The sequence below is a fragment of the Onychomys torridus genome, chromosome 7 (genome assembly GCF_903995425.1).
Source record: "Onychomys torridus chromosome 7, mOncTor1.1, whole genome shotgun sequence".
NCBI classification, from domain to species: Eukaryota; Metazoa; Chordata; class Mammalia; order Rodentia; family Cricetidae; genus Onychomys; species Onychomys torridus.
The window spans coordinates 102,171,014-102,192,953 of record NC_050449.1 but is presented as its reverse complement, the minus strand read 5'-3'; the positions used below and the strand labels follow the sequence as shown (position 1 = coordinate 102,192,953).

The 21,940-nt window shown below is 46.0% G+C and overlaps 1 protein-coding gene across 1 annotated transcript; it reads left to right on the top strand.

The window, feature by feature from the left end:
• The first annotated feature begins 3,890 nt into the window (after nt 1-3,890).
• Fbxw12 (F-box and WD repeat domain containing 12) lies at nt 3,891-19,995 on the top strand. Its single transcript, XM_036193658.1, has 10 exons — nt 3,891-3,983; nt 4,714-4,751; nt 4,941-5,101; nt 6,088-6,206; nt 9,698-9,907; nt 12,583-12,741; nt 14,182-14,392; nt 15,813-15,991; nt 16,422-16,546; nt 19,890-19,995. Exons 1-10 carry the CDS (start codon nt 3,891-3,893, stop codon nt 19,993-19,995), a joined length of 1,401 nt encoding a protein of 466 aa, XP_036049551.1.
• The last annotated feature ends 1,945 nt before the right edge of the window (nt 19,996-21,940 follow it).

The window sequence follows — 21,940 nt, the reverse complement described above, 5'->3', positions numbered from 1 at the left end:
TCGGCCAGTAGGGTGATAGACATAGAATCAACAATGTAGTACACAATTTTCTCAGAATGACTAACAGATCTCATGAGTATAGCCTTTACTTTGTCTTTTGTGGTTCCTCATCCGGACAGAGAACATTACGGCCCTAGCTGTAGTTTTCCTTCTACACCTTTGTTCTGTATCAAAATTAAACCCTTTCCATCATTGTTCTAACCATGGTCTCATTTGTGTGAGAATATTTTAACCTTTGCCTGGTGAGAAGGCACCAGGGGGGTCGGTACCTAGCTAATCTTTCCCTGAACTGTAACTTATGCCATTCTGTTTTCATACCATTATGATTCACACATCGGTTCCCATGTACGTCATAAGCTCCTGTAAAAGGTAATGGCTCTAAATAATTATTATATCTAGGATTAAAGTTAGGGGGTTGCCACCATCGACCCTTGATGAGAAACTCTATTTGTCCCTGGATAATTCTTGTAGGAATGACTAATTCCTGTAACTGCTTCCTCGCAGCTGCTGTCGGCTGTGCATGTGGATTGCCTATGAGTGCCTGTACCTTTACTTTCATTTTCTCCTCTCTAGAATCTTCGTCCTTCTGAATCATAAGTTCTTTCTGCTCTAAGTTATTCATGAATTCCCCCGAACTTTAGGGACCCTCTTGAACTGTTTGTCTAAGAGTTTGAATCATAGGTGGGGGTATTGAAGCCACTTTTGAGGAATCATTACTCTCTTTATGGGGCACATCAGGAACATTAAGAGTTAACTTCTTGGAATTAATACACAAGGAAACAGCAATAATTACAGCTGCAAAGAGAAGAAGGCAGAGTGCCAGCCAGCCTCGGCAAGCAGATCTGTGTGGTTCCGTGTAGCCTGGCACCTTGATTCAGGCAGATTGATGAGGGGTCACCGGGGGCATAGACCCGAGGGCCGCGAGCCCCCCTTTCCCACGTAACTACCTCATCCAAGGCATTTGTCACGCAGGCAACACCGTCGTAGGCGTGGCACACTCACTGTGTGGTGAATATCGGGGCCTCCAAAAACGTTTTTCAGCCCATCTCTATACTAGCCACTTGATGGTCACTTTGCCAGATGGCCGTTAGTGGAACTACTGGTCTCCACACAACCAGTAAAAGTATCTCTTTAGAGGCTGGAGAGGTGGCTCAGTGGTTAAGAGCACTGACTGCTCTTCCAAGGGACCCACGTTCAATGCCCAGCACCCACATGGTGGCTCACAACTGTCTGTAACCCCAGTACCAAGAGATCAATGCCCTCTCTGGCTTCTGCAGGCAGGAGGATTTCATGTTTGAATTCTAGGCCAGCTTGGATCATAGGATACCCTGTCTCAATGAATTACACACACACACACACACACACACACAAAAAAAAAAAAAACAAAAACAAAAACAAAAACAAAAAACCAAAAAAAAACAAAAAAAAAAAAACTACCAAACCAAAAAAAACACCTCTTGTAAAAGTAGTAATCAGCTGGGCAGTTGTGGCACACACCTTTAATCCCAGCACTTGGAGGGCACTCAGGAGGCAGTGACAAGTGGGTCTCTGTGAGTTTGAGGCCAGCCTGGTCTACAAAGTGAGTTCCAGGACAGCCAAGGCTGTTACACAGAGAAATTCTGTCTCAAAACAACAACAACAACTCCCATGTGGATGGAAAATGTCCATTGTTAAGGGGTTTGGGGTAGCAAAGCCTCATTTTTTTGTAAGGAGTGATAATAGCTTCTCATCTGAACATCTAAGCTAGGTACTCAGAGCAGGAGGCCAGGGCCATCCTCTGACTCAGCAAACATAGAATCCAAAGCCAGGTGTGCTAGTGCACACCTTTCATCTCAGCTGAGGCAGACAGGTCTCTGAGTCTAATGAGTTGGAGGCCAGCCTGGCCTATATATCAAGTTCCAGGCTAGTCAGCCAGGGCTAGATAGTGAGATCCTTTCTCAAAATAAAGGAGAGAGAAAAAGAAAGAAAGGAAGGAAGGAAGGAAGGAAGGAAGGAAGGAAGGAAGGAAGGAAGGAAGAGAGGGGGAAGGAGGGAGGGAGAAAGGGAGGGGGAGAGAGAAAGGGAGAGAGGGAGGGAGGGAGGGAGGGAAACTGACAAAACTGTAGCACAAGGAGGCATTAGCCTTGTCTTCAGGTGCCTTAGCTTTTCAGAGAACTTCACGTTTTAACCTCCAATCTGATAACAAAGTCAGTGCTGGCGTCTGCAGCCTTCAAAACTGGTTTCAGTCTGAGTCAGTGGACAACATAGTCTAAAAAGTGTGTCTATGTGTGTGTATGCATATGATGATTGTGTGTATGTGTGTATGCATGTGTCTATGTGTGTATATATGCATATGACCATTGTATGTGTGTGCATGTGTCTACAAGTACATATGCATATAATCATAGTGTATATGTGTGTGCATGTGTCTATGTGTGTATATATGCATATGACCATTGTATGTGTGTGCATGTGTCTACATGTACATATGCATATGATCATAGTGTATATGCATATATGCATGTGTCTATGTGTGTATATATATGCATATGTCTATGTATGTGTGTGCATGTGTCTGTGTGTATATATATGCACATGTCTATGTATGTGTGCATGGGTCTATGTGTGTATATATGCACATGTCTATGTATGTGTGTGCATGTGTCTATGTGTGTATATGCACATGTCTATGCATGTGTGTGCATGTGTCTATGTGTATATATATGCACATGTCTATGTATGTGTGTGCATGTGTCTATGTGTGTATACATGCACATGTCTATGTATGTGTGCATGTGTCTATGTTTGTATATATGCACATGTCTATGCATGTGTGCACTCTAGTTCAACGCTGGATTCCTTAAGCTCTTGTCTTTTTTTTCTTTCTGTTTTTTTGGTTTTTTTTCGAGGCAGGGTTTCTCTGTATAGCTTTGCGCCTTTCCTGGATCTCTCTCTGTAGACCAGGCTGGCCTCGAACTCACAGAGATCCGCCTGCCTCTGCCTCCCAAGTGCTGGGATTACAGGCGTGCGCCACCACCGCCCGGTGAGCTTTTGTCTTAAAGGACAAAGAAGTCCAGCTACCCAGGATCCGGGACACAAACTCTACATTATGGATGCACAGGAGAGTGTAATTCTGATTTCTGATTAGTAATGTATGCTTGGATAAAATCAGCACAAGGCTTTTGGTTTTCTTTTTCTGAGACAAAGTCTCATTCTTTAGCCTAGGCTGGCCTGGAATTCACTTGTAGTGCATTTGCAAGTGTCTATATGCATGAGTGCATGTGTGTGTGTGTGTGTGTGTGTGTGTGCTCAAATGTGTGTGCACAGAGGCCAGCAGCAGGCATTAGGTGTCTTCCTCAGGTGCCCCTTTCTACTAGAAAGCTAAATACATAAGTGCAAAGTCTCAGAGACTGTATTGGCACTGAGAAGTAGGCCCTACCAATTTAATTTTGTTCTCAAGGTAGACATAAACATGGAAAGCAGATTACCTATGCTAGTAATTTGGAGCAACCTGATGGGCTTCACACAATCGAACCCACTGAAAATGAGTGTGTTACTTGATATTTTCTAGAAAGTTCTGACAAGTACATCAGCAATCAGGGCTTCCCCAGCTCATGTTCCTTTGGTCCACAGATCCAGGAAGGTGGTGTTGGGGTCATCTATGCAATGAGTAACACTATGGAGTGAATTTCAGTGTGAACACTCTCAGCTGTGTGCATCTGGCTCCAGGGAAGACAGGAGTGGGGGTCAGGCTGAGAGAGTCTACATGCCTGCAGCTCATGCCAATCAAAGCCTGATGAGGTGCAGATGAGGTGCAGGTGGCAACCCCGCTAATGCTGCCATCTTTGGCCAAACCTTTAAAATCAGAGCAAGCTGAGGAGAAGAGCGAATGTGGGCTTAGGCCACATAAGATGGAGGAGATCTATTTGCCTAATGTGCCGGTGATGAAAATCTTCTCCTATCTGGATGCCTTCAGCTTGCTACAGGCTGCCCAAGTAAACAAGGTAAAGACTCTCCACTTTTCACTGCGGTCTAATTGACCAGCTCTGTGCCTGAATGCCTCCACTTTGTATATTCCTATAAAAGGCCCCATTGGCCTTTCATCCCAGCCGCAGAGTTAGCTACCCCAGCTAACTCACATAGCCTTCCTTCATTCCTTAAACTTACCTTATTCAGACCTGTCCACTGGGCTCTGACACCCTAGCGTCTTGGGGACTCATTTGCTTCTCTTGACCAATGGAGTGTCAAGCTGCAGAATAGCCAAGGGATACGTTGAGAGCTTATGCTAGCATCATTCATAAGACCTCAAATCCTGTTAAATGAGCCAGGAGTATTGGCAAATGCCTGTAATCCAAGCACATGAGCGGTGGAAGCAAGAGGATCAGGAGTTTGGGTCATAGTTAATTAAACAGTGAATTTAAAGCCAGTCTAGGTTACTAGAGACCCTACCTCAAAAAACAATAACAATAACAACACCAACAAAATTCTGTTAAATGAAAGGAACGAGCTGATGTGTGGAATTGTGCTGCTGATATGTGAGGCCCTTGAGGCTCCCATGTCAAATAGACTGGTCTTCCTTCCTCCAAGCTCTCACAAGATGACTTGTGTTTGCTTGGGGTAGGTCTCCCTAGGCTAGCTGGGCCTGGAGAGCTGGGATTCAATTTGATGAACCTGTGTGGGCCCAGCCCAGAGCATGAGAGCATGCTGGCTTAAGGACTCCTTTCTTTCCTGTAGAGCTGGAATTTGGTTGCAGCCAGCAATTCCCTGTGGAGGTAAGGAAAGGGGCCGGATGGGGTCTGGAAAGGAAGGGGGGGCGAGGGGGGGGGCGGGACACAGACGGTGGCTTCTAAGTGCACCTGGACCCCTGGTGTGTGAGATACACCCAGGAAGATGAATGTGATGAGAAATTCATGCACTTTAACCGAGGAGGCGAGCTGACTGGGGTTGTGACTGCCTTGCAGGAAGCTGTGTCTGAAGAGATGGCTCTGTTGCGACTTATCTCTAGATACCCTGGGTGCACAGACGTGGAAGGAGTACTTCCTTCGCAAAGCTAGGCAAGAACACTCTATGTCTCGGGCAAAGCCAGAAGACTTCATCTACAAAGAAATGTCTGGGGACTTTGGTATGGGCGTGGGTATCCTAGGAGAGACACCCACTTGATATTTTTTCCATTCTACACAGTGTTACACTCTCATTTAATAGAAGGGTCATTAAATTTTAATGGGTTGGGCTTGCTGTCTAGCCATGGAACCAATCCTGTTTCTTGTCTCCTGTGATCTGAATGGAAGACCCAGAGTGATTGCTTAACAGCTTAAAGCCAGCCCAGCACCATCACTCCGTTTCCCCAGAGGCTTCCCACCCTCCCCAGAATACACAGAAAATTGAATGGGGAAATTACTAAATAGCATAGGCTTTATTATTTACCTTTCCCTAAAACCTCCTTGTGACAGTTCTCTGATGGAGAGATACTTTAAATTTCTTACACTTACAATTTTTAGTGTGTGCATATGTGATGTATGTATATGCCACATCATGCGTATATCAGGAGACAACTTTGTGGAATCCATTCTCCTGATGGGAAGAGTCTTAACTTTTCTCATTTTGAGACAAGGCCTTACTACATAGCTGTGACTGGCCTGGAACTCAATATGTTCCAAGATCTGCCTCTTGCCTTCGATGGGGCTGGAGGTACACCACCACACCTGGCTGGTTTTTTTTGTTTTTTAAAGGAAGGGTCTCATGTACCATAGGCTGGCAGCAATGACTCTTCATGTAGCAAACAACCATGGCTCTGAACTTCACATCCTTCTGCCCCCAAATGAGTGCTGGGATTAGGATTTATGGGACTGGAGGAATAGAACCTAGCACTCTACTGACCGAGTTACATTCCTAGCTCCTAGTACCCGTGTTGTATCTATAGAAACAGATTAAAGAGTAAAAATACCTGAGCCAGAGGCCAACCTGCGGCTTGTCTGGCTGACTCTCCATCCTTCTCCAGCTGTTGTCCAAGCCTTCCCACAGAGAGAGAGAAACGAAAACATACCTTGTTTTGGTTTGGGTCACCCCTCAACTCTCTGGTGTCCAAATAATGTTGGGGTTTCCTTGCAGGAGTTCAGGGAACAGCGTACTATCTCTCAGGGAGTGGCTTAACATATAATGGACAAGGAAAATCAATTGTCTGTGTGGTGACTTCCATGACTCGGCTTACTACCTGGGATATTCGAGAGGTGAGTCTGGCAGAGGGGTAGCACGTGACCAGGACCTGGACCTGAGTCCTCAATTCATCTTCTTGTTTTTGAGACGGAATCTCCTTGTACAGCCCAGGCTGTCCTGGAACTCCCTATGTAGATAGACCTGCCTCTGCCTCCCCAGTGCTTGGGTTTAAGGTGTGCACCACACTCCTGGTTCTGCCCCCCCTTTTTTTCTCCAGATTTATTCATTTTATATGTAGGAGTGTTTTTCCCTGAATATACACACACCACATGTGTGCCCAGTGCCAGTGAAGGTCACCGGAGGGTGTCAGGTCCCTTAGAACTGGAGTTACAGATGGTTGTAAACTGTGGGTGCTGGGCACTGAACCGGGTTCCCCGCTGAATCATCCTCCAGTGCCTCTCAGTGTCTTAAAGTTTTCATTTTTTAAATAATTATTTTTTATTTTATATGCATATGTGCCCGTGAGAGTTTATGGCTGGTGGGCCAGCAGAGCCCAGAGAGTGTTCATTTGTTACAAGTGACTGTGAGATATTGTATAGACTCTGGAAACGCAGCTGGGGTCCTCTGCAAGAGCAGTGGTTGCTCTCTATGGCTGACCCATCACTGACGCCCCTTGCTCCAGGGTTTTGTTCTTGTTCTGAGGCTGCTGTGGCCCTGATTGCTTCCCTGGTTGCTCCTTCACTTTGTTTATTGGTAATGGGAAGGCCCCTAGTTTGTTTTTGTTTTATGTTAATTTTGCAGCCTGTCAATTTGCTGGAAACTTATCAGTCTTAAAAGTTCTCCTGGGGGCTGGAGAGATGGCTCAGCACTGACTGCTCTCCCAGAGGACACGGGTTCAATTCCCAACACCCACATGGCAGCTGACAGCTGTCTGTAACTCCAAGATCTGACAGCCTCACACAGACATACATGAAGGCAAAAGCATCAATGCAAATAAAATAGAAAGAAAGAAAGAGTTCTCCGGTGGAGTCTTCAGAATCTCTTAAGTACAGCATCAGCGTTTTCAAATAAGGTTTCTTTAACTTCTCCTGTCCTACTGGCATCCCTTTCGTTTGCTTCTCTTGGTTTGTTGCTCTAACTAGAACAATACTGTATTGTCTTAAGAGTGGAGTAAGAGTGTCTTGTTTCTGATGTTCTCTAAATGCTTTGAGGTTGTTTTTTTCTGAATCCAGGAGGGTACAGTAAAGAAACTGCCAGCGTGATCACTCCAAGACATGATTACAGTTTTTACTGTAGATATGAGAGAACAGCCAGACACATCTGGAAGAGTCCAGAGCAGAAAGAGAAAGAAATAGACTGGACATGGCCAGCAGACTGGACTTGGCCAGAACTAGGGAAGCGGGAGAACCGGAGAGATGGTGGAGATAGCAGGAGACCGAGAACGGAGCCCAGTGAGAACAAATAACGAGAGAGCAGTGAGTTATGGGGCGAGTAGCTGTGAGAGGGAAGGCCTGGGAGACTGCATGGAGGCTTTGGAATCTAGAACAAGTACTTGTGAGAGGGGCCGAGGGAGCCTGGGGGCCACTTTGATATGCAGTCGTAAGTATGTCAGTGGAGCTGTATACCCCTTCAACCAGCAGGAAGTAGCTCCTTTTGGCAGATGGGAGCTGGTTTCAGAAGTTCCTGGCGAGTGTTAGCTTTTCTCTAACCACCAGAAGTCCTATGGCCCAGCCTGAGCTCATCTCTGCATCCCTGGACAGTCTGAGACCTAACATTTACTATTTAACATAGGTTGGCTCCGGGTTTGTGTGCGAGTGTGCTTTCTGTTACTGTGATAAAGACAGTGACCGAAGCAGCTTGGGGAGGAAGAGCTCATGGCTTAGACTTTCAGGAGGCTGAGGCAGGAGCTGAAGCAGAGGCAGAGAAGGGCCACTCCGTACTGGCTCCCTCTCCATGGCTTGCTCAGCTCTTTCTTCTACCACCCAGTACTACCTGCCCAGGAGCGGCACCACCCTCCGTGCCAAGTCCTCTCATGTTGATTAATTAGGAAAATGCCCTACAGACTTGCTTAGAAGCACTCTAACGGAGATGTTTTCTCAGTTGCGGTTCCTCTTCTCAGATAGCTCCAGCTTGTGTTAAGTTCACCCTACATCCACACGCGCACTCACCCACAAAATGGCCGCCAAGAAGAACAAAAACAAAAACTGACGAGGGCAGTTGATCAAGTAAGGCCGCCACTGTGCTGAAATGTGTTCCTTCTGTTCTGTTCCTTCAGGACTTGGGAGATGTGGGATTTGTCCTTTCCTGCACCTATTGTCATTCGATTTCTATCCTTGAGTCTGTTGATGTAATGTATAACATTGTTTTTACATATATTAAACCATGCCTGCACCTTTGTAATAAAGCCAGCTTGGTCATGGTGAGTGATCTTTTTGGTATGCTCCTTCTTTTTCCTTTTTTTCCTAGAGACAGGGTTTCTCTGTGTAGCCCTGGCTGTCTTGGAACCCACTTTGTAGACCAGGTTGACCTTGAATTCAAGAGATCTACCTGGCTCTGCTTCCCAAGTGCTTGGATTAAAGGCGTGGGTCATCACCACCGCTCAGCTTGGTATATTCTTTTTTAAGTTTTTAAAAATTATTTTTTGGTTTTTCAAGACAAGGTTTTTCTGTGTAACAGCCCTAGCTATCCTGGAACTCACCCTGTAGACCAGGCTGGCTTTGAACTCACAGAGATCCACTTCCCTCTGCCTACTGAGTGCTGGGATTAAAGGCGTGCACTGACACTGCCCGGTTTAAGATTTGTTTTTATTATTTTTAAATTGTTTATATGGGAAGGGGAAGTATATGCACACAAGTGCAGGTACCTGTAGATCCAGAAGAGGGCATTGGCTACCCTGGAGCTGAAGTTACAGGAAATTATGACCACCCTAGGTGGGAGCTGGAAACTGAACTTGAGCCTTTTGGAAGAATAGTAGATTCTCATAATCACTGAGCCATTTTTCCAGCCCCCTGGTGTACTCTTGAATTCAGTTCACAAGTATTTGGTTGAGAATTTCTGTATTTATCAGGGGGATTGGTTGTTACTTTGCCTTTGCTATTTTTTGTTTGTTTTTTATGTAGCTTTGGTATTGAGTGGTGATAATAGCTTCACAGAAGGAGTTTGGTAGCGGGGTGATGGTGGTGCACACCTTTAATCCCGGCACTTGGGAGGCAGTCTGTGTAGTGAATGCTTGCCTCTGAGCATAGTGCATATGGTCCTGTTTTCCTGTCTGCTCCTGCTAGATGTTTATATTTTTCTTTTTTGTTGTGTCTGTTGTTCTTTTTTGAGATAGTCTTGTAGTATAGCCCCAACTGGTCTTGATATTGTAGCCCAGGCTGGCCTAAACTTGCAGTGCCCCTCCTGCCTCTCCTTCCCTAGGCTGGGGTGATAGCGTGCGCCACATGGCCAGCTAGAGAGGCTTAGAATTTTTGTATCCTTTTCTTATAAGCAAAAGGCTTCCAAATAAAGTTGGTGGGTGGAAGCAATGGAAATAGTTCCTCAGACACATGCTGCTCTTGTCCCCTAGGGTGTCGTGACCTGGGCAAGCCCAGTACAGCCTGCCATTATCATGAAACTGGCCACCCTCCCAGAGCTGTGCCTTGCTATCACTGTGGATATGGAAGCGACCATCAAAGTGTGGAACTGTTATGACAAAGATGCTCTGGCAACCAACAGCATGTTCTCGCCCTGTCAGTCACTGAAAGCTGTCCTTACAAAAGATGGCCCAATCGTCTTGGTAAGTGATCCCCAAATCTAGAGTGGGCATACAGTACAAAACACTTGCTAATTTGAGGCTCCATTACTGTCAAATCTCAATTCGGCCTCCTGGAGTCATCTCTGCAAACCCTGAGAGTCAATCACAATACACCAATAAATAATGGCTATAGAAATGTCCACTATGGGGACTGGAGAGATGGCTCAGCAGTTAAGAGCACTAGCTGCTCTCGCAGAGGCCCTGGGTTCAATTCCCAGCACCCACATGGCAGCTCACACCTGTCTGTAACCTCAATTTCAGGAGACACAACACTCTCACAAGGACATACATACATGTAGGCAAAACACCAATGTTCATAAATAAAGAAAATTTTTTTAAAAATGTCCACTAGTCAGGTGGTGGTGGCACACTCAAGAGGCAGAGGCAGGCAGATCTCTGTGAGTTCGAGGCCAGCCTGGTCTACAGAGTGAGTTCCTGGACAGGCTCCAAAGCTACACAGAGAAACCCTGTTTCAAAAAAACAAATAAAACCAAAAAATGACCATGCCTTTGCTCTAACCTCGTATACATTTCCTTAGCCATTTTTTTTTTTTTGGAGGGGTGGTAGTGGTGGTTTTGAGTCAGAGTCTCTTTGTGCAGCCTTGCTGTCCTAGAACTTGCTTGGTAGACCAGACTAACATCAAACTCAGAGAGCTGCCTGCCTCTGTCTCTCAAGTGTTAGGATTAAAGGCATGTGCCACCCTCACTCTGCTCCTAAGCAATTCTTTTAAAAACAATAAAAAAAAATTCCTAGGGGCCTAGGGAGAGATAGCTCAATGGATAGGAATGTTTCCTGTGTAAGCATGAAGACCTGAGTTCAAATCCCTGGCACTCACATAAAAAGTGGGATGTAGTTAAATGTGCCAGCAACCCCAGTGTTGTTGGGGTTGGAAACAAAAGGGTGACTGGTATAAATGGACATTCCCTGTCCTGACTGCTTCCTCCCAAATAACAAGTCAGGGGTTTAATATTATTTACAAATGCTCAGCCAATAGCTCAGGCTTGTTACTAGCTAACTCTTACATTTAAATTAGTCCATATTTCTATTTATGCTATGCCAAGTGGCTCATGGCTTGTTACCTTATTTTCTATATGTCCTGCTTGCTCGGCAGCTGGCATTTCTCAAGATTCCACCCTCCTTCCCATCATTCTCAGTTGGCTTTTTCTGCCAAACTTCCTGCCTACCTACCAATCTGTCAGCTTTTTAACCAATGAGAGTCATACATATTCATAGTATAGAAAAGGATTGTTCCACAGCAAACTGGGGCTTGCTGGCTGCTAGCCAGCCTAGCTCCAGGTTCAATAAGACTATCTCAAGGGAATGAGGTGGAGGGTGATAGAACAGGGTTTCTGACATTCTTCTCTGGCCTCCATGTATGCACAGGTATGCATATCTACATACACATACACACATATAACACAATTTTTCTAAATGATTTCACATTTTTACTTCTTTCAAATGTTTATTATTGTGGAGTCCATAACTTGGACAGAGACAGTGGAGAGAAAAATACGAATTTTATCAGATACTAAGGAAAAAAGGATAATGTTGATACTCAAGTGAGGCCTTGGGGAAGAGTGTTTTAGGGCTTAGAAAATCTCTCTCATATGTGTGTTTTTTAGTAAAAGTCTCATGATGTAGTCCTGGCTGGCCTAGAAGTCACTGTGTAGATCATGCTATCTTCAAACTCTTCAAAAGATCAGCCTGGCTCTACCTCCTGAGTGGTGGGGTTAAAGACATACGCTACCATGCCCTACAAAAGTTCTTTGTTTGGGTTTGGTTTTGGGTCTTGAAACGGTTTCTCTGTATAGCCCTGGCTGTCCTGGAACTCACTATGTAGACCAGGGTGGCCTTGAACCCAGAGGTCCACCTGCCTCTGCTTCCCCAGGACTAGGATGAAAGAGAGGGAGGGGGGAGGAGAGAGGGAGGAGGGGGGGGAGAGGAGAGAGAGGGAGGGGGGTAGAGGAGAGGGAGGGGGGAGAGGAGAGGGAGGGGTAGAGGAGAGGGAGGGGGGTAGAGGAGAGGGAGGGGGGTAGAGGAGAGGGAGGGGGTAGAGGAGAGGGAGGGGGGTAGAGGAGAGGGAGGGGGGTAGAGGAGAGGGAGGGGGGTAGAGGAGAGGGAGGGGGGTAGAGGAGAGGGAGGGGGGTAGAGGAGAGGGAGGGGGGTAGAGGAGAGGGAGGGGGGTAGAGGAGAGGGAAGGGGGTAGAGGAGAGGGAGGGGGAAGAGGAGAGGGAGGGGGAAGAGAGAGAGAGAGAGAGAGAAAGAGAGAGAGAGAGAGAGAGAAAGAGAGAGAGAGAGAGAGAGAGAGAAGGAAAGGAAGGGGGGAAGACCTCTGCACCACCTCTCCAGCCCCAGAAGGTCTCATTTTTAAAAGCTGTATTTTTAGTTACTGACTGTGTGGGTGTGTGCATGTGAGTACAGGTGCCCACAGAGTCTAAGAGAGAGCTTTGGACCCCTTGGAGCCAGCAAGGGTGAGACACGGGAGCAGGCACTTACCCACTGAGCTGTCTTTCCATCCGGGCTCTGGAGAGTCTTACTCCATGGGACGGATCATCTCAACCTCTCTGGAGGCAGGCCAATGCTTCTCAGAGCTGGTAGTGCCGCGTCCTTCATACTTCCGGTTTTCCTACTGATCGGCTGTGGTCCTTTGATTTCAGGCTGGTGACATTTCCGGTAACCTCCACACATTTAGGATTCCTGACTTACACCTTATTTCTAGAGTCCATGCATTTGCATTTGCTGTTAACCAACTCAGCTGCTCTCCTCAGAGGAAATGGGTCTTCCTGAATAAGAAGCACCCACATGTCCTGCCAAAGGTAGGTCTGTTCCAGCAACTTCAACTCCAGGGCGGGGAGAGTCAAGGAAGGTCCAGGCCTCGGGGAGGACCAAGCAGATTGCCCCTCTCTTCTGATCCCCACCACAAGCAGAAGTCGTCCCCACAGTTGGGATGTACTGGGAAGCAGTCATGCCCACTCCCAATGGCAAATGTCTGTTAGTGAAGTGTCCTTGGGACCTGGTTCAGCCAAAGGCAGGTGGAATAAGGCCCCCTGGAAACCTTCTTTACTTTGCTGGCCCTGAATTCACAGCAATCTTCCTGTCGATGGACTACATTCCTACCTTCCCCAGGAATCCACCTCTAGTGCTGGATTTCAGACTGTGCCACCATATGTTGGGAGGCCCTGCTGGTCACATGTTGCAGTCTATCATGGCCTGGCATATCTCTCCAAGCTGGGCACAATATGGAGGACACCTCCCCCTCCCCCTCCTCATCCCTCCCCATCCCTCCCCCCACCCCCCCCAGCGAAGGCTTCCTGCTCTCCACCTAACCTTATATGGAGAATAAGCAGGGATGCCTGACTTATCTCAGGTGTGACCCTTGACAGTCCCTGGCAGAAGCTTCCCTCCTGCTGCCCATATGGTAATCAGACATGGTGGTAGGAGCTTTATGCTAGGACCCTGCTGCCACGTTTGGAGTCTTATGATAGGAGCATGCTGTCTAGTGCAAACTGGGTGATGCCCCAGCCACTGCCCCACCCTGTATATTTCCTGTGCTCTGGAATAAAGCTGAGCTGTGACACTAAAGCAGTCCCCAGGAAGGCTATTTCTGCCATGCTCACAGGCGGGACAAGGCCCTGCTTGCCACTTCTGCCCTTCTGGCCCACAATGGATGGAGGGGAAAAAGAGGACCCACACATACCCAGTACTCTTCATACTCCATTCCCTCTTTACTCCCTGCTCTCTGGGGCCTAGCTCAGAGGCACTGGGAGGCAGATGGTCTGCTCCAAGGCCAAGTACTTCCTCAGGGCCCATGCATATTTATTTGCTTCTGTATGTTGCTGTACTTTGAGAGCCAGCCTGGGTTACAGTAAGACAGTCTCAATGCCTCCTCATTTAAAACAAAAAAAACAAAAAAAACAAAAAACAAAACCATCCAACAGCCCTGGACTAGTCCTCTGCACAGAAACTTGTACTTCTGTCTGTCCAGGAGTCCATTGTGCGAGGCTGACTGAGTTGCACTTTGACCTGGGTCAGGGACTCTATTCTATCTGTGTCTCAGAAAATGGCAGGAGAGACAGGAAGACCGTGAGTTCCTCCCACATTAAGTGGGAGCAATGACTGCTCAGCCCTGTCTGCAGTGAAGGACAGAGGCAGCCGCGTGGGTGCTTCTTCCTCAAGTCCTTTGCTGGAGTTGCACAGATGCCAGAAGCTGCAGCGTCACCCTTCACTGACACCGCCACACCATGCTCTCTCTGCAGGTGTTTCTCCTGAACAGCTTGCTGAGGCCGTCAGAGTACCCCACCCCTGTGTGTACCATTATCAACTATACATTAAGCTTCAGAGCCTTCTGGACCCCACGGAGGGAAGACAGGATAACGTTGCTGTCCCAGAGAGGGCCCTATAAAGTCTCGAGATTTGTCACATTTGACATAGAACTGGAAAGGACTGAGAACGGAATAAATGCTAAAGGTAAACCTCACCACCTTAGAAATTTCTCAAGCACATGTCCCAAATCAGGAGACTGAGGCTGAAAAGCTTCATAGAGGTGTGTCTCAGAAACAAAGATCAGGCTGGTGAGATGGCTTAGCGTGTGCACATTCATGCACACAGATACACACACTCTAATGATGGTTAAAAAATTAAAAAGTCCAGTGCTGGTGCACACCTTTAATCCCAGCACTCTGAAGGCAGAGGCAGGTGAGTTCAATAACAGCCTCTCTACAAAGCAAGTTCCAGGACAGCCAGGGCTATTACACAGAGAAACCCTGTCTCAAAAAACAACAAAACCAAACCAAAAAAAAAAAAAAAAAAAAGTCTATATTGTGGGATTGGCAAAAATGGCCTAGAGCAGTGGTTCTCAGCCTGTGGGTCATGACCCCTTTGACAAACCTCTATCTCCAAATATTTACATTATGACTGAAAAATCAGTTATGATGTAGCAGTGAAATTGGCTTTATGGGGTCCCCACAACATGAGGAACTGTATTAAAGAGTCACAGTGTTAGGAAGGTTGAGAAAGAGTGGCTTAGAGATAGGGACAGTTAACTATGAAGCCTGACAATTTTGTTTAATTCCTAGGGTCCCACATGGTGGAAGGGAGAGAGAGAACTATGTCCCTCAACATGTGTCCCCTGATCTCCACATGTGTACTCGTGGCATGAACACCTACACAAACATAATAATCATGTAAAAACAATTTTTAAAAGAAACACTATTTTCTCCTCTCCCACAAGTACTCATATTAAGCCACAAATGCATAACTTTGTTTTGTGTTTTGAGGTAGGGTTTCTCTATAGCCCTGGCTGTGCTGGAACTCGAACTATAGATCAGGCTGGCCTTGAACTCAGAGATCCACTAGACTCTGGGATTAAAGGCGTCTGTCACCTTGTGGTGATGGAAGTCTTTGTAAAGGAAGCAGAAGGGCTCCTTAACTAACTGTGAATGCCTGTTTGGTGACCTCACCTGGCCACTACACTCTCCCTGCTCAAACATGTTTCCGTTTCTATTATGGGTTAGGGCCTGGGTTCTAATGTCCTTTCCCAGTACAGGTGTCTTTCCAGTGCTTGAGCTATTACTGATTGTCCACACTGTCACTGCATCATAGCCTGCCTTTCCATGGTCGAGGACATGGTCAGTCCACTGGACTGTCTTCATGGTCTCTTACCAAACTAGAGTCCCATGGAAGTAGGGGTATGCTTTTCACTCAGCATTAAGAATTTTGCTCGGTTGGAGATTTAGCTCAGTGGTAGAGCGCTTGCCTAGCAAGCACAAGGCCCTGGGTTTGATCCTCAGCTCCACATTAAAAAAAAAAAAAAAAAAATTTTTTTTTGCTCTGACTTAAATGATTCAAAAATTGCCCGTGTGTTTTGTGTGTGTTTTGTATGGAACAGCACGCCTAGTAGCAAGCTTCACGTTGCCAAATGACATAGAAAGCCCAGAATGGATGGGAGTCAGTGAGAAGGATGTGATTGTGTGTTCAAGTGGGACATCTCTATTAGTCTACAGCATGAATGGCTTCCAGTTGCAGAGATTTCAAGACTACCCAGCAGAGATCATAAGATTACTGGTGGTATGTTTGGTATGCTTCCTTTCTAGGATTTTTTGTTTGTTTTTATTTTCTTTTTATTTCTTTCAAGACAGGGTTTCTCTGTGTAGCCCTGGCTGTCCTGGAACTCACTTTGTAGACCAGGCTGGCCTCAAACTCAAAGAAATCCACCTGCCTCTGCCTCCAGAGTGCTGAGATTAAAGGCATATGCTACTACCACCCGGCTAAATTTACATTTTTTAACTTGTTACTGTTAGGTGTGTGCACGCACGTGCACGTGCAGAGGCTGGAAGTCAACTTTCTGACCCTTCCACCCTTACGTGGGCTCAAGGAACGGTGCTCAGAGTGCCGGGCTTGCTCAGCGAAGGCCTTTCCTGATGGCCTCCTTGGCTCTTTCCCTGTATTTTGACCCAATCTTGACTCCTGTCCACTCACATCTGGGTGTCTTCTGAAGGATCCCCTCCGTGTCATCGTCACATATATAGATGGCTCTTTGGAGGTATACATGTGGGAGGAGAGTACTCCATACCTCAAGAAGTGTTACCACCTACAAAACACGAGACATATGGGGCGACAAAGGTAAGCTCTGCTTTGCGACTTAAATTTTACCTTAATTAAAAAGAAACTGCTGCATAAAAATGCATTTTTTAAAAAAAGAAAAAAACATACTTTCTGTAAAAAGATCTGACTGGGTTTAAGATCCCAGCATCACATAAAACCAGGTATTATGCTGTGTGGGTGTGTGGAGGATCGGGAAGTTCAAGGTCATCGTCGTTGGTTGCTTAGGGAGTTTGGGGGACAGTCTGGGTTAATTGCAAAACCATCTCAAAAAAGAAAAGCATAACGCACACCTTTGATCCCACACTGGGAGGCAGAGGCAGATGGATCTTTTGTCAGTTCTAGGCCAGCCTGGGCTACATATCCAGTCCCAGGACAGTCGGGGCTATAGAGAGAGACTGTCTTTAAAAAGAAAGCCAGACAGTTGTGGTGCACGTCTTTAATCCCAGCACTCAGGAGGCGGAAGCAGATGGATCTCTGTGAATTCGAGGCCAGCCTGGTCTACAGAGTGAGTTCCAGGACAGCCAGAGAGCTGTTACACAAACACCCTGTCTCAGGAAAAGAGAATTGATAGTTCTTATGATCTTGGCACACACAGCTACATGTCAACAGTTTCAATCTCACAGTACAAGTGAGGAGACTGTGCCTTCATAGGCCCTTGGCAGGATGGACTCTGAGTTCAGTACCTACTTGGGTTTTTTCATTCAATAGTTGTCTTTATCTCCATTTGGTTAATATTTCCCTTAAGTTTTACTTATCTTAATCCAAATTATTTTCAGTGAGCAAGGTGTGGTGGTACATGCACCAATCCCAGCACTGAGGCAAGTTTTGATTGCAAGTTTTAGGCCATCTTGGACAATTTAGTAAAACACCCCCGCCCCACCCCTAATCTCCAAAAGAGGAGGGGAAAACGTTTGCCTTGAATTGGTTTTTTGGTTTTCCGAGACAGGGTTTCTCTGTGTAGCCCTGGCTGTTCTGGAACTCACTCTGTAGCCCAGGCTGGCCTCAAACTCAGAGATCCACCTGCCTCTGCCTCCTGAGTGCTGGGATTAAAGGTGTGCACCACCACCTCCCAGCCCAGAGTACATTTTCAATAAGGATCAACAGCACATGACAATTTAACAATATAATTTTGGGGGGGCTGGAGAGATGTCTCAGAGGTTAAGAGCACTGGCTGTTCTACCAGAGGTCCTGAGTTCAATTCCCAGCAAACACATGGTGGTTCCCAACCATCTGTAATGAGATCTGGCACCCTCTTCTGTGTATATAATAAATAAATAAAATCTTATTTAAAAAAAAACAATATAATTCATATTGCATGTATGACTTAAAGATATTTTCTCCTCCTGGCTATGGTAGCACACACTTATAATTATAGCACTTGGGAGACTAAGGCAAGAGGATTACCTCAAGTTTGAAACCAGCCTGGGCTACATTCAAATTCAACGATAACTTGGGCTATATAGTGAAACCTTACTTCAAAAGATTTTTTCCCCCACTCTGTGGAGTTTCTCTTCATGCTCTTGGGTTTTTTGTTTATATGGCATGCCATTCTGCTTTGATCAGAGTAGCTTTGTGTGACATGTTTTAAGATCTGGTATTGTGATACCTCTAGTTGTTTTGGTCCAGAAGGCCTTCGCTATTTAAAGTGTGTGTGTGTGTGTGTGTGTGTGTGTGTGTGTGTGTGTGTGTGTTGTTTTGAAATATCTTGTATACCTCAGGCTGGCCTTGAACTTGCTGTGTAGCCAAGGCTAGCCTAAATCTTTGTCTAAAGCTTGCCTTGAACTCCTGATCCTTCTGCCCCACTCAGTACCAGTCTTTTAACTGGTGTTAGTTTATTCTCTTTCAGTATTTGAAAAGGGCTTTACTATGTCCTTCTGCCTTCTATGATGTACTGAGAGAGCTATTGTCACTGAGTCTGTCATTCTGTAGATCCAGGTGTAATCCAGATGTACTGTCCCTGTGACTCCAAGTGTTTTGTTAAGTGTCGTACGTTGTCCCCCTCTATCTGCCCCCTCTCTCACAACAGGGTTTCTTTGTAGTCCTGGAACTCACTCTACAGACCAGGCTGACCTTGAACTCTGAGACCTGCCGCCTCTGCCTTCACAGTGCTAGGATTAAAGGTGGGTGCACTACTGCCCGACTTCTGTTCAGGTTTTTAAGATTTTATTATGTATACAGTGTTCTGTCTGCATGTAGCCTGCAGGCCAGAAGAGGGCGCCAGATCTCATTACAGATGGTTGGGAACCACCATGTGTTTGCTGGGAATTGAACTCAGGACCTCTGGAAGAACAGCCAGTGCTCTTAACCGCTGAGACATCTCTCCAGCCCCTTTTGTTCAGTTTTCAGAAATTTGGTTATGGTGTATCTAGTGTAGATGTTTGAAATTTAATGTGTTTGGGCTGGATCAGCTTTTGACTCCATGGATTTCCCAATTTGGGGAGGCATTTTGTCTTTCTTGTACTGGGGGAGTGAATCCCCGACCTTGCACATGTAAAGTATGTGTTCTGCTAATGAGCTTTACCCCAAAACTTTAGGGAATTTTGGTGTGATCTCAACATGCCTGGTAAAGGGAGGGAGAGGTGGGGGTTGCCATTTTTACTCACCTTAGTGCAGGGGAAGAGATGGATGACAGGCCAGGAGCAGGAGAGCTGTGGACCTGGACTGGCCCAGGGCAGGTCTGACATTTATGAGCTCCCGAGAGAGCAGAATAAATGTGCCCCTCATTAATAAGGAATGAGAATGACTGACATCCCGCGCCCTACCATCTCCATATCACCTAATGGGAAGGAAGGTGTTGCTGCTTTTGCTATATTCACTTTGAGTAGACCAAGGGCAGAATTCAATTTTAAATTAATTTATAAATCAAAAGTCTTTTTTGTTTGTTTTTGAGACAAGGTTTCACTATGTAGCCTAGACTAACCTCAAACTGCCTCAAACTCATGTCTGTTCTAAATTGATGGGATTGGAGGCATGTGGTATCACCCCAGGCTTCTCTTTGTTACGCTTAGATAACCTATCAAGGAACCGAGAACTGTAGAAGTCTATCACAGAAAGCTGGGCTCAGCACTCACACTGTGACTGACAGTCTACCTTTGCCAGTGTGTGCAGTTACACAAAAATAACCTGAGACGGCTTAGTGGTTACGGTAGCTGCCTCCAAGCCCGACAACCTGAGTTGAGTGAGTTGATTCCCACAGGTTATTCTGTAACACACACACACACACACACACACACTGTGAATAAATAAATAAATGCTTGAAAGTTTTGAAGAAGTAGGCATGTGACTAAAGAACCGTTATCAGTTGGTACCCCTCTCCCATCTGTGCTCTGACTGACGTCTTGTTTTTTTTCCCCCTTGGCAGCATGGCTCCCAAAACACTGTGTGATAATGTGAGCATAATTCGAGTGGTGACAAAAAGCCCCAACTGCTGTTTTATGATGGCATATGTTTTGAAAGTCTGCTCTTGAAAACTAACTGAATGGGCTGCGTGTCCTCTTCCTCACTATAATAAACCTCTGTTTGCAAGACCAGACTGGTGATTTTAGTGTTGCTAAGAAGTGATGAGGCCAGATAAGGTGTTGCACACCTTAATCCCAGCACCTAGGAGGCAGAGGCAGGCAGATCTGAGTTCGAGGCCAGCCTGGTCTATAGAATGACCAAGGCTATGTCAGGAGACCCTATCTCCGAAACAAAACCCATGGCTAGATGTACATGCAATTTGGCCGTGGTGCCTGTCATTCTGTTGGTTAGGCTGACCGGGCTGTGCGGGCAGCTGCGGGCAGCTGCCCACCTCTCCGTGCTTATCGCTGCAGAAGCTGTGCTCAGATGAAGAGCGTTGCTTTTCTGGATAAAAAAGCACCTTTAAAGCCAAGTAGTAGTGGAGGCAGGTGGATCTCTGAATTTGAGGCAAACCTGGTCTACAAAACAAGTTCCAGGACAGCCAGGGCGACACAGAGAAACCCTGTCTTGAAAAAAAAAAAGCCTCTTTGAAATTTTTTATTTTTTGAGACTGTAATATGATTTTCCCATTTCCTTCTTCCTTCAGCCTTCCCTTATACCGCCCGCCTTGCTTTGCTCTCTTTTGAATTCTTAGCCTTTTTACTTCATACCATTTTTTAAAATTGGGGTATATAAGCTGGGGAGATGGCTCAGCAGTTAAGAGCACTGGCTGTTCTTCCAGAGGACCTGGGTTCAATTCCCAGCAACCACATGGCAGCTCACAATTGTCTAATTTCAGTTCCAGGGGATATGGTACCTTCACCCAGACATACGTTCAGACTAGACACCAATACACATACAAATAAATCTTAAAAAGAAATCAAAATAATTATTAAAAGCAGGGTGGTGGTAGTGCATGCTTTTAATTCCAGCACTCGGGAGACAGAGGCAGGTGGATCTCTAAGTCTGAGGTCTACAGAGTGAGTTCCAGGACAGCTAGGGCTACATACACTGAGAAACCCTGTCTTGAAGCCCTCCCCCTCAAAAAAGTTTAATTGGGCTTATGGATTTAGAGGATTAGAGTCAATATGACAAGGCATGGAGGCAGGACAGCTAAGGGCTCACAGCTTGATCTGTAAATAGGAGGCAGAGGCTCACTGGGCATGGCACAAATCTTTTGAAACCTTAAAGCTCATAATAACACACCACCTCCAACAAGGCCACACCTCTTAATCCTTCCAAAATAGTTCTGCCAACTAGGGACCAAGTATTCAAACAATTGAATGAGGGGGGGGGGTACATTCTCATTCAAATTACCACACATCATACACACATGTACCATACACATACATGCACACCACACACATACAACATACAAAAAGTCCATAGCTAAGCCACTTGGGAGGTGAAAGCAAAGGAGTCCTCAAATCCATGATGATGAAAGCTTGCCTGGGTTAAATGACAGCCTGTCTCAAAAGAAATAAGACCAAGTGAATAGAGAAGTAGCTTGGCAGTTAAGACTATAGCTGTTCTTCCAGATGACCCAGTTTCAATTCCCAGTACCCACAAAGCAGCTCACAACCAAAGTCCAGGTCCAGGGGACCCAATGTCCTCTTCTGGCCTCCAACGGCCCATATGTTTCTGGTGCACAGAAATACATTCAGTCAGGTAAAACAAGGCCCCTGGTGTCTAAGGAAGGATGGCACATGCCTGCAATCCCAGCACTCAGGAGGCTGAGCCTGATCACACAGGTTCAAGGCAGCCTGGACTATATAATAAAACCCTTAAATAAGACTAAGTGGCAAAAGCAGAAGGGAAATTTTCTGAGTTGGGGAATGAAAATAATACAAAGGGAAAAAAGCAGGAAAACAATGTCTTTATAAAATTCTAAGGAATTTCATGAGATTCAGGATTTCTACAAAATCGGAGTTCATATTAGAACTCAGACACCAGACTCTTGGAAAAGTAATACTC